Below are 13,539 nucleotides of genomic sequence, written 5' to 3'. Positions count from 1 at the left end.
TGGGCTCCCAATTGTATCCCCAGCACTGAATATGTTCCTCCCAGGAATCAATAATGATCCCTCAGCACAGAAGCAGGACCAATCCCTGAGTACAACCAGATGTAGCCCCAAAGCCTTAAAAAAGAAAATATTAAGATATAACACCCCCCCAAAAAAAATATGACTAGGTAAACCTTGCACATAGAGCAAAACTTATTTTGAAATCCTGTACTACCCTTTACTATTTGAACAATTTGGATCAAATTATTTAGATAATATAAAATGAGGAAGTTAAAATGTGAAACTAATTGTGAGACTGAATGAGCTAATACTGAAAAAGTATTTCAGCAGCACTTGTTTTGGGGTTATTTTTTAATTACTTGTATCGAAATTTCAGAGCTAATGCTATACAATTCTTTCTTTCTTTCTATTTATTTATTTATTTATTTATTTAGGTTTTTCAGGCCACATCCATTTGATGCTCAGGGGTTACTCCTGGCTAAGTGCTCAGAAATTGCCCCTGGCTTGGGGGGACCATATGGGACGCTAGGGGATCGAACCTCGGTCCTTCCTTGGCTAGCACTCGCAAGGCAAACACCTTCCCTCTAGTGCCACCTCGCCGGCCCCACTATACAATTCTTAAAAAAAAAAAAACATAAGCATAAACTTTATGACCTTGGTCATAATGGTCACTGTTCCTTAGATAAGACATCAAAAGACAAAAGGGGGGGCTGGTGAGGTGGCGCTAGAGTTAGGTGTCTGCCTTGCAAGCGCTAGCCAAGGAAGGACCACAGTTCAATCCTCCGGCGTCCCCGGAGGCTCAGTGGACCCCCCCCAAAAAAAGACAAAAAGGACAGACGATAAAGCAAATAAATTGAACTGAACATTTTGAAACATTTGTGCTTCACTGAAATTGAAAAGAAAATCACAGAATGGAAGAAAACATTCAAAAACATGCTACCCAGTAATAAAGAATTTGTGTTTAAAAAAAAAAAAAAAGACAACTAAGGCAAGAGTCCAGGTTTAAGCAATCTTGGGGTTTGCAATCTTGCCTAACATGTTGCAGGCCGCTTGGTACAGGGTGCCCCAGATTAGAAAAGTCCCCAGTACTCAAGAACTCACAATATGGACCGAGATGCCTCCCTCTCCAAAATAAGTAAGAAAAATATTTTTTTTAAAGTTCTAATAAAACTGCAAGCAAACCACCTGAATAAACATTACTAAAAAAAAATAAAATATGTATTTGGCTGTTATGACAATAATAGTTGAATGATCAATCTGGACAAAAACTGGGTTCTGAAAGGAGGTAAAGTAATATGCATGGTAACCCTTCAGGAATAATATTGTAAACCGAAATGGTCTAAAAAGAAGAACAGGAAGAGAGAAGAAAAGTATCTGCCCATAGAAGTAGGCTGGAGGTGGGCAAGGAGGGAAACTAAGGACACTGGTGATAAAAAATGTGCACTGGTAAAGGAATGGGTGTTAGAATATTGTATGACTGAAACTTAACCAAATTTGAAAGCCTCTCAGTGATTCCTTTTTAAAATTAAAAAAAGAATGTGAAAAGGGACTCAACAGCAAAACAAACCACAAAATGGTAACAGTTCACACTCACTTGAATGATCACTAAAAAAAAATAAAATTAACAGGGGCTGGAGAGATAGAGTAGGGTACTTGCCTTGCATGCAGCTGACCCGGGTTCAATGTCCAACATTAAATATGGCCATGGAACCCACCAGGAGTGATACCAGGCAGAGCCAGGAATAACCCCTGGGCACCAGCGGCTGTGGCCCCAAAACATAACAACAACAACAAAAAGTAAACTAACAAATGCCACGGCATCATAAACCTTTAGGGGAATTCAGCCCACCAGAGGTATTCTTAGATTTTCCTGGTGGGGAGAACTGCAATATCCCCCACAGGGTTCCTCAAAAGGCCCACTGTGGATGCCTTTTTCCCCTGCGTGAATGGTTAAGGAATTTCCGAAGAGATGCTTGGCATTATCTCAGGCAAAATTGTGGCCTCTATCAAATAATTTGGCTCAGAAATTCCAGCACCAAGGATTACTAAGAGAATCCCTTTTTCTGGAGATGTATAACCCTAAAAGTTCAGACAATGTTTCAAATATGTCCTTGCAGCTGAAGTTTCTGGTAGACAAGGGCAAAATTGACTCTGCTCAGAAAATAGGAAAACACATTTTAGAAGATTTGGTTTCTTCCTGTGCTTGACCCCAAAACAATGGAGCCCAGCTCAGGAAGATCAAATTTCTAGATATTTCTTACCACCTCCCTAACCCTTGTTTTGCAATTAAGGTTGGTTGTTTAAAGCTGCCCTGAGTGTTACCTTTTCTTTTGCAATTAACCTTCTCTGTACCTGGGACTGGCTTACCCCTATAAAAACCCGTTTGGAAAATAAGTTTGTCGAACTCCTGCCAGAAAACGTGTTGACCCCACATTATTTCATATTATTTCATATTTTTCCGTATGTTGGTCCGAGAAACCCACTCTCCCTGAAGTGATTTAATCGAAATCCCACTGGCGCTGCAAGACACAAGCCAATTGCAGCAAACAAAGACTGAGAAGGATGTTGGGTATGGTTTCAGAAAAACTGAACTTTCATACTTAACTGGTGAAAATAGTCAAGATTTTAATGGGCGGTCACTTTGAAGAATACTATAGGAGCTCCTTAACCAGTTAAATATGAAATTCTTTTTTTTTGTTTTGTTTTTGGGGCCACACCCAGCAGTGCTCAGGGGTTACTCCTGGTTGTCTGCTCAGAAATAGCTCCTGGCAGGCACAGGGAACCATATGGGACACCGGGATTCGAACCAACCACCTTAGGTCCTGCATCGGCTGCTTGCAAGGCAAACTGCCGCTGTGCTACCTCTCCGGCCCCTAAATATGAAATTCTATGACCCAGCAATTCTTTTCCTAAGTATATACCAGCATATTGTATTGTAAGTAGGTGCTCAAATACAACACATAAATGTTTATAGCAGCACAATTTACTGGGTAGAAAATAAGTCAAATGACAAATCAGTGGGTGAACAGATACACATTACACAAAAGCCACACCCTCCCCCCAAAAGCATAATAGACACAAACAGCTGCATTCTGTATTGCTCCATTTATATAGGATACCATAATGGGTTAAGTTCATAGAAAGCAAACATGGGTTTTCTAGGGACAGGGAAAAGGGAGGAACAGGGTCTCATGATTTAATAGGTATGGATGGGGGTTTTCTTTTAGAGTGCTCAATGTTTTGTCACTAAATAGATTATTTAGGTAATTATAAGACTTTATGGGGCCGGGCGGTGGCGCTAAAGGTAAGGTGCGCCTGCCTTGCCTGCGGTAGCCTTGGACGGACCGCGGTTCGATCCCCCGGTGTCCCATATGGTCCCCCAAGCCAGGAGCAACTTCTGAGCGCATAGCCAGGAGTAACCCCTGAGCGTTACCGGGTGTGGCCCAAAAACCAAAAAAAAAAAAAAAATTATAAGACTTTATAAGACTTTAGACACATTCAGGAGTATTTCTAATACTATGTAGCCACAGGGGGAAAAATGGAATCTTGCAGGTCACTGAAGCAAAGCCAGTCAGAAGAGAGAAAAATAACAATCTCATGTGTAGTATACAGATAAACAAAACAAGGGAATAGAAGGTCTCAAAATGGTAACAAACCATTGGCCCTGATTTACAAAATTGAGAATGATAGCACAGCAGGAAGGATGTCTGCCTTGGGAGCGGCAGCCTGGGCTCTGTCCCCAGCATCCCATATGCTCCCCACCCCGCGTCACCAGGAGTGAGTCCTGAGCATCACGGGCTGTGACCCAAAAAACATAAAACAAATCCCAAAATAAAATGGGGAGGGGTGTTGTGAAGAAGTGGACTGGGAGACACTGGTGGAAGGTTTTGAACACTACTGGTGGTAAGGCGAGCTAACTGTGTACAATAAAAGCGGAAATGTTAACACTATTGTAAACTTGAGACAAACTATAATAATTAAAAGTAACAGAGTAATTTAAAAAAAATGTTCCCTGTCATACAGCTTATCATATGCTACATATACTCCTTCCCCTCCCTCTCCAGAGATTTCACAATGCACATTAGAACATTTTAAGGTTTGGAGGTTGAAAAAAACAATCACTTAAATTTAGCATATCTGAGCAGGTAAGTGTTTTTCAAAATGTCGTTTATAACACAATAAGTGAAATCAATTTAGTGATAAGAATGAGTACAACAGACTCTATTAGACTGCCATCATGAAAGGTAAACTCAGGGGCCAGGGAAATAACTCTTAAGGCTCCAGCTCAGGACTACCAAGAGGCTCTTAATCCCTACAGCACCACTGGCTATGGCTGGAGGCCTCTAGCACAGCTGGTCAGGCAGTCAGTCCCCTGCACTGCCCCTCCCAGGCCCAAAATAAACAAAGAAATATAAGCTGTATATCATGAAAAATGTTTCTGTACACACAGGACACTAAAATATAAGAATGATGACCAGAAAACTATATAAAGGAAAAACTTCTACACATGAGAGAGCCAGTAAATCTTATCTTGCTTACCATATTATAGAATTCCAGCTCTCTAGGACCCCTTGGAGGAGGCTGTAACTGTTTCAAAACTGTGCCATCAGGATGTTGTAGGATACCTAGAGAACAAAAAATTGTGCATTTTTGAATGCTTTAGTAATAATAGTGTAACCTTTACCACAGTATAGAGTTACAGATAAAAACTACTCTCGTAAATTTAAAGGTCTCCTTTTACTCACTTTAGAAATCTTAACATTCAACCACGCTGTTTCAGTGCCTATTACATGCAAAGCCCCAGAACAAAGACTTTAAGTAGCTCAGATTTGCCTAATACTCATCTTATGCTACCCTTTGATGGTCCCCTCAGATATATTCCTGAGCACAGGCAAGGAGTAAGCCCTGAATGTTCAGGTGTGGCCCAACCGCAGCCCATAAGGAGAAGAAAAAAAAAACAAAAACAAGTAAAATCACTCAGTGAAAGATTTTGTAAGAGATGCTATTTTACTGATAAACAAGATAAAAGCAGTGCGATTACTGCAATAAGTGCATCATTTCAACAAAACCAGTAGAAGCATCTGCTGATCCCACTTTCATAAATATGGGACAAATGTTAATCATCCTACTTGAATTCCCTACATCATGATTTTTTTTTTCATCTGGTAGAAGAAAGCAACACATTTTTATTTTCTTGCTTCACTTGTACACACAGAGAGCATACTACTTAGCTATACCTAATACTAAGCTAATCAGAAAAGTGGAGGCTGAATTCGGGCACCAACCCTGATAGATAATTGCCTATTTGAAGACTCTTTTTGAAGTTTTATACATACATACATACATACATATATATATATATATAATATATATATTATATATATATATACACACACACCAGCACTAGTCCTCCTCTTCTAATACCATAAAGATTCATTCCCAAACTTATGTAGAATCTTAAATTTTCACAAAATCATGTAGATTAGAATATAAGGCTCAAGCAAAGTTATTTACAATTTTGGTAAAAACATGCTACACTAAAGTTTCTGTTGCTTTTGTTGTCAGAAAGTTCTAATACTACCTCCAAAATGCAGAATTTAATCAAGAGAAGTACAAAAATCTCAATTTAAATGAATCTGTTTAAGACCTAGGTATAGAGAAAAGTATTAATTCCTATGGATACAAATGGTTGGTAAGTGCTCAAGTTTCTGGCATAATATTTAACTGAAAGTTAACAGAGAAAAATTCTGTTAGTGAAGGTTAGGATATAAAACTAGTAGAGATGGCCTTACAATCATGGCAACAGACATTTTCTTTTTTTTTTTTTTTGGTTTTTGGGCCACACCCAGCAGTGCTCAGGGGTTACTCCTGGCTGTCTGCTCAGAAATAGCTCCTGGCAGGTGTGGGACCATATGGGACACCGGAATTCGAACCAACCACCTTTGGTCCTGGATTGGCTGCTTGCAAGGCAAACACCGCTGTGCTATCACTCCGGGCCCTCAACAGACATTTTCTATGGGCTAATGGAATGTGCTAAATGATAGAGAAGGCTTGATGAGCTGAATTCTTATGAGGAACGTGGAAAAAAGAAATCATAGCAGTTTCTCCTTTCCTAGCAGGTATCTTGTTTAGAAACAGGCAAACTGGGTCGGAGTTATAGCAAAGAGGTAAAGTGTTTGCCTTGCAAGCGGCCAATCTAGGACAGACCTTGGTTCCATCTCCTGGTGTCCCATATGGTCCCCAAGCCATATTTCTGAGTGCATAACCAGGAGTAACGTCCCCTAAGTGTCACAGGGTGTGCCCCCTCCAAAAAAGAAAGAGGTGAACTTGTCATTAGACAGGCAGAGAACTCTGGTAGATAGACAATATGGGGGTAACAGGAATGGACTGAGACATTCAATAGTCTCAACACAAAAAAATTGCTTATTTTGGGGCCGGAGAGATAGCATGGAGGTAAGGCATTTGCCTTTCATGCAGAAGGTCATAGGTTTGAATCCCGGTGCCCCATATGGTCCCCCGAGCTTGCCAGGAGCATTTCTGAGCATGGAGCCAGGAGTAACCCTGAGCACTGCCGGGTGTGACCCAAAACAAAACAAAACAAAAATTGCTTATTTTAGAAATTCTCCCACATTACAACATACTTTTCCACCTTTTAGAGAAAGTAGCCAATGGGAGAAACTGGTAGTACCAGTCATCCTTTCTGTAAAATTAATATCAACATGCAAAAGTAAACAGATAAAGCAGGGGCAAATCTCTCCCACCAAGAAAGTGTAAAGATAAAACAGACCACTTTTGAAGATTAAATCAATAAGTGATAGCTGAGTGTATAAAACAAAGTCAATGATTATTGAGGTGACTTTTAAGCACCAGCTCAACCAAATTATAGAAATGCCATTTATCAACCTCACTCTAAACAGCAGAAGGAAAGGTCTTATATTCTATGCCCGACAAAACATAACAGTAAATTTTACACGTCGCTACTATTTACATTATCCAAAATCCAACAAAAAAAGTGAAACCTCACAAGAAAATGTGATGCATGTTCAAGAAGAAATAGTAACTGAAACTGCCTGTACATAGCTGACCAAGCAATTACATTTAGTAAGGATGTTAAAACAACAAACATGCTAAAGAAATAAGAGAAGGCGGATATAATAGGTTACTAGATGAAGGATTTCAGGGGGAAAAGAACTGAAACTCTAACAAGGAACTGTAAAAAAAAAAAAAAAAAAAAGAACTAAAAAGCCCTCATATCTGAAAGAAAAATGTTAACTGCTGTATTAAGTTAAACAGGCAATAAACACAATAGAAAACATCAAATCACTAGAAACGTGGTGTAGGATAGTACTGAGCATTCCAACAAATTCATAATTTGGTTTCTCATAAACTCTGGGTCAGAAAATATTTGGACTTCCTTTCAACCAAGGATACAAAAAGAAACAAAAAGTCATCTAAAATAAAGGAAAGTTAAATAAGCTACAAAAATCATCTTTTCCTGAAATCATCAGAATGCTGAGATTATAAATGACCAAAAAAATCACGTGCAAGGAAAGACTTAACAGTGTGAAAGCAGAATGGAAGCGCTGCTCGCCTGAAGCACAACAGAAAAAGATGTCAGTGGGCCAAGGCAGGTTGAAGGACACTGAGACAATGGTGACAGGAAGTGGACGCTTGCTGGGGTGGAGGGTGTGGTTTCAGAACATTGTACCCATTCTACCATTAACAGTAGTGTAGAGCCCCGTCCGTCAAAAAAAAAATTTAAATTACCAACTATATAAAAGTTGATAATCCACAGAAAAGGGATAGGAGAGAAAAAAATATAAGAGAGGACTGGGGTGGGGAGATAGTACTGAGAGTACAGCACTTGCTTGTATGCAACTGAGCCTGCGTTGATCTAGACATCACAGATGATACAAGAGGAGCACTGCCAGGAGCAAGCACAGCTGGGTAGGCCACAAATCCCCTCCCCAACTGCTGTCAAAGAAGAAATGAATATAGATTTTCTGATAAAACAGGTAAGAAAAAGTCAACTCAAATGTTTCCAAGTTGTGAAGGTCAAGAAACAAAGTGGATATAGAGCTCTTAGGGTAGATGCAGCATCTTTTCACAAAGATCTCGAGCAAAAAAAAGCAAAGTGCTTGAATAGAGCCAACCTTTTTCTATTCTCAACACCACATATGGTTCCAGTGAGCACCCCAGGAATGACCACTGAACACAAGGCCAGGAGGAAACTCTGAGCACCAGGTATGGCTTACCCCGCTCACCCTCCTAGGCCTGTACTTGGAGGAAAAGGCATTGAGAAAAAAAGGTGATTATCAGAAGTATAAGGAAAAAATGACACCCGTGCCCTAACCATTTCCACAGTGAATAAAATTCTCAAACGTCTCAGGTAAACAGCAATAAATCAAAGCACACCCAATAATTTAGGTAATTCATTGTGGATCAGGGAAAATCGTAAAAGAAAAAAAACCCTGGGACTGAGGCAATGGTTTCTTGGGAAGGTGCTTCCCTTACAGGCATCTAATGGGTCCCCCAAGGCCACCAGAAGTGATTCCTGAGTGCAGAGCCAGGAAAAAACCCTGAGCTTAGCCATGTATGTCTCAAAACCCAAAAGAAAAAAACATTTTATTATTCTGTGGATGAGGAGAGATAGGAAACCATACTGAGTCATGACTTTATATGTATTGTATAGCTGGGAGAGGTAACTCTTATAAAGCACCTGTTAAGGACTTTGACTACCATATGAAAAAAGTGAAAAGGTCATGAAAAAAGTTCCGTCTTAAAGCTCATGATCACAGGTTTATAAAATAGCAAAGCTGACTAGGAAAAAAGCTGAAGCCTAGAACCAGGCTGACAATGATGAAATAATTAATAACCATGATGTTTATTTGATAGAATCGGAGAATGAACCCGTGCGGGAAAAGCTTTACTGAGGCTTGGGTACCCCCAAGGAAGATCTACAGCAGAGAATAAACATCCGACTACAAGGTTTATAAGTCTCCTAAATGCTTCCATAACAAAATAGCAGAAGCTTATTGGGCTAAATAGCAGAAATTTGGACTGCGCAGACTGTCAGAAACCCCCAAGCACAATCAAGTATTCTTCTACCTCCATCAAAATCCAACAAACGAAAAAAAAAAAAAAAAACCTAGAATTCATTGTTCACACTTCTGGATCTTAGAAATCCCAGATCAAAGTGACAACAATTGAACTCCTGGAGAAAATTGTCTTCCAAACTAGTGACCAGCCATCTTTCTACTTTGCCCTCACACGGAAGCAAAAGGGAACACCTTCATGTCTCAATTTCTGTAAGGGCATTAATTCTACTAAACCAAATTTCTCTCTACCTTATGGTCTTACAGATTTCAATCTGCATAAAGGCTCTATCTTGAGCAGAATCCTATTTGGACTGGCCTTTCACAGTCTTTTAACAGAAAGTAACTCTAATATAGTAACAAAACTCAAACTGGTCTACTCCAGACAAGATAAGCTTAAGGAGCAACATTAAGAGCCTAACAGAAGGCAATGTTTTCAAGGACAAATCTTGCCTGACTCAATTCTGGTATTTAATACCTAAAATAAATAGAAACCATATAATAATGTTAAAAAAAAAAAAAGGCAGAGGGGCCCTTTGTTAAGAGGCAATGCAACCTACATTTCAAATAAAGAGGGAGGACAGAAGCTAGGGGTTAAAGATATTACCCTACACAGGGCCAACCAATTAGGGTTCAATCCCCAGCAGTGCCTGGTCCCCCAACCAGGAGTAACCCAAATACTGAGTTGTATAGCCCCAGGCACTGCTAAGTTTGGTCAACCCTGTACCCAATTTAAAAATGAGAAAGATGCAGCATGCAAATCAGTTTCAAAGACGACACCAATATTAGGATTACTAATGAAACTTTACCAGTCATTATGTAAGAGGTAACCAATATATATGAAAAGATGGTAAATTTCAACATAAAAATTTTAAGTCATGGGCCGGAGAGATAGCATGAAAGTAAGGTGTTTGCCTTTCATGCAGGAGGTCATCGGTTCAAATCCCGGTGTCCCATATGGTCCCCCGTGCCTGCCAGGAGCAATTTCTGAGCGTGGAGCCAGGAATAACCCCTGAGCACCACCGGGTGTGACCCAAAAACCACAAAAAAAAAAATTAAGTTATAAAGCATCTTAAAAAATAAAAACAGAAACATGGAGGCTAGGGAGATAGTTCAAAGTGTTAAGACTATATGCTGCTTTGCATACTACCAGACTCTAAGTACAACACTACATCTTTGTCATCAAAGTCTCCATCAGTACTACAGGGTATAAACTTAGTAGCACCAAGTCAGGGCATCCTAGAGCCTGAAGATCATCAGGCCCATAATCTGGATTTAGTTTCATCCCAGGTAAATCTCCATCATCCCCCAGGATTTCTGATTCTGAGCATAGGTGGGGAGGCACAGAGAGATAGCTCAAAAGAGATAAGATACTGTAAAACACAACTGGTTACCTAAACAGAGGAATCAGTGAATTAGGCAACAGAACTAGAAATGACCAAAATTGTAATAGAGAGGGAAAAGTTTAAAATCTTAAGACATGTATCTATCACATACATACATGTCAAATTAACTATGTCCTTATCACAATTACTACTAAAAAAGAATTAATTTCTTTTAATAACAGAAGAAGTGGCTGAGAAAATTTTGACAATAACTAAAATATGTTCTAAAACATATGGACACAAAATGCAGCCAAAGAGCTCAGGAAATGACAAATAATCTAAAACATACAAACAGAAATACCTTAACAATGTTTGGCTTGTTTTTTAAGAGGCCACACCCAGCGTTGGTAAAGGGACACACACTCCTGGAGGTATTTGGTAGACCAAATGCAATGCTAGAATTTGAATAGGGGCCAGGGCTGAAGCTGCATGCTAGGATAGTTTCTAAACTCTACCATCTCTCTAGCCTCCTGAGTATTTTAAATATAAAGACACAAATAGACTAAAAGAAAAAAGGATAAAGGAAAGAAAAAAGATGTTCTATCGAATGTAAATGGATACATTAACATTATTATATATCAGGCTATATAATATCTAAGCATTAGAACCAACATCCTAATAATCCTAGACATTATTAGAACATTAATATTTCTAATAATGATGCAAAAATCAATTAAGACAGAACAATCCCAAATGTACGTATGCAAAACTGCAAAGCCTCAAAATACATAGAATAAAAGCCAAAGGTAAAAAAAAAAAAAAAAAAACAAGAACAGACAGACCAAAATCTCTGTCTCTATACTCCATGGAAAATCATTCATTATACCATTAAAACATTAGTAATTATGTTCAAAAACCCTGAACATTATAAACAATTTGATCATATTGACACTCATTTCTACCATGTAGAAATGGAACATTTATTAAGAGTAACCACTTGTGGGGCCAGAGAGATAGCATGGAGGTAAGGTGTCTGCCTTTCATGCAGAAGGTCATTGGTTCGAATCCTGGCGTCCCAGATGGTCCCCCATTCTTGCCAGGAGCGATTTCTTAGCATGGAGCCAGGAGTAACCCCTGAGCACTGCCGGGTGAGACCCAAAAACCACACAAAGAGTAACCACTTGTTACATAAATGTATCTAAAATTCTAAAATATTTAAATTAGACAATTATTCTCTACCCACACAAATAGTATTTGAAAAACTATCAAATAAATCAAAATAAACACACTTGTAACTAACCCAATAATCATAAATAAAAAGGAAATTAGATATACTTTTAATTAAATGATAACGAAACTGGCTTGTCAAAATTTGTAGAAAAATAAACTATCATTTTGTGAGACGAAAATACATAGCTTTAAATGCTTGTGTTGGGGGCCGGAGAGATAGCAGGAGGTACGGTGTTTGCCTTGCACGCAGAAGAACAGTGGTTCCAATTCCTGGCCCATATGGTCCCCAGAGCCTGCCAGGAGCGATATCTGAGCGTAGAAACAGGAAGAACCCCTGAGCACTACCGGGTGTGACCCCTCCCCCCAAAAAATGCTTGTGTTGGGAAAGAAAATTTTATTTAATTTAGTATGTCAAAAAGGAGAATAATATGGTAACCCCAAATAAAAAAGACAAAGTAAAACCAATCAATGGACAAGAATAGACAAAGAAGGAGCCAGAGTGGTGGCACAGAACAGTAAGGTGCCTGCCTTGCCAGCGTTAGCCTAGGACTGGCCGTGATTTGATCCCCGGCATCCCATATGGTGCCCCAAGCCAGGAGCAATTTCTGAGCACAGAGCCAAGAGTAACACCTGAGCGTCAGCGAATGTGGCTGCCCTCCAAAAACAAACAAAAAGAATAGACAAAGGAGAGTTGGAGAAATAGTATTGGAGAAAAATGCTCACCTTACATGCTTCTAATCTGGGTTCAGTCTCCAGTTATTATATATGATCCCCAAGCACCCTTTAGCAAAAAACCAGTAGTAAGTCTGAGTAACTACCAGGTGTGACCAACACGTCCACCACCCGCCAAAAAAGAATGGACAAAGGAAAAATAAAAGATCAGTAAAACTAAAAGGTTCCCTGAGTTCAATAAAATAAACCTCTACCTAGACAGATCAAGAAAAAAGTATCATCGAGTGGGGGAGGCATAAACTACCATTATTAGAGAAAATATGGGGAAACAAATAGAATACACTACACCCAACAGCTATTAAAAGCATAATAATAAAATTCATATTAAAAAATATAAAAATGTATGTAAAATGAAGAAATTAGCTTAAAAAGCACATTAAAGCTGACACAGATGAAATGAAGTATCTAAACTATCCTATGTAAAATCAAAACATTAAATTCACAGTATAAAACATCCTGAGTCGGGCCTGGAGAGAGAGCACAGCGGCGTTTGCCTTGCAAGCAGCCAATCCAGGACCAAAGGTGGTTGGTTCGAATCCCGGTGTCCCATATGGTCCCCCGTGCCTGCCAGGAGCTATTTCTGAGCAGACAGCCAGGAGTGACCCCTGAGCACTGACGGGTGTGGCCCCAAAAAAAAACAAAACAAAACAAAAAAATCCTGAGTCAACCGTAAATCAAAATGAATTCAGCAAATGTTACTAAACATTTTCAGAAAAAATGCCAATCTTATTAAATTTGCTCAGAAACAGAAAAGTTTACTTCCCCATGTATTTTACAAAAATTTATGGATACTGACTTCGAACCCAAAAGAGAACTTAAAAGACATTGCAATTTTCCGTACTGAACAAATCATTAAAACGATTATCATTTTAAAAAATCTATACCAGGGGTCAAGTGGATAGCACAGCAGGTAGGGTGTTTGCCTTGTACATGGCTGACCTGGGTTTGATCCCTGGCATATTATGGTGGCCCAATCCTGCCAGGGTTAATTCCTACGTGCAGAGCCAAGAGTAACCCTTGAGTGCTGCTAGATGTGGTTCAAAAACAAAACATAAAAACAAAAACAAAATCTAATCCAGCAAGAAATTAAAAACAGTTTACTATGACCACTTGGATTTTATGACAGTAATGTAAAGTTCTAAATATTTTAAAATAAG

The 13,539-nt window shown here is 39.1% G+C and overlaps 1 protein-coding gene across 1 annotated transcript in view; it reads right to left on the bottom strand.

Moving 5' to 3' along the window:
* The window catches only part of IPMK (inositol polyphosphate multikinase), a 48,052-nt gene that overhangs the window by 26,182 nt on the left and 8,331 nt on the right, over positions 1–13,539 (bottom strand). Inside the window, exon 2 of the mRNA XM_049764559.1 lies at positions 4,540–4,625. Within this exon, the coding sequence (XP_049620516.1) occupies positions 4,540–4,625 (86 nt within the window). The remainder of the gene's footprint in view (positions 1–4,539; positions 4,626–13,539) is intronic.

The sequence above is a fragment of the Suncus etruscus genome, chromosome 17 (assembly GCF_024139225.1).
Source record: "Suncus etruscus isolate mSunEtr1 chromosome 17, mSunEtr1.pri.cur, whole genome shotgun sequence".
NCBI lineage: Eukaryota > Metazoa > Chordata > Mammalia > Eulipotyphla > Soricidae > Suncus > Suncus etruscus.
The sequence above is the reverse complement of the archived record's forward strand: the minus strand, read 5'-3'. Positions and strand labels throughout refer to the sequence as shown.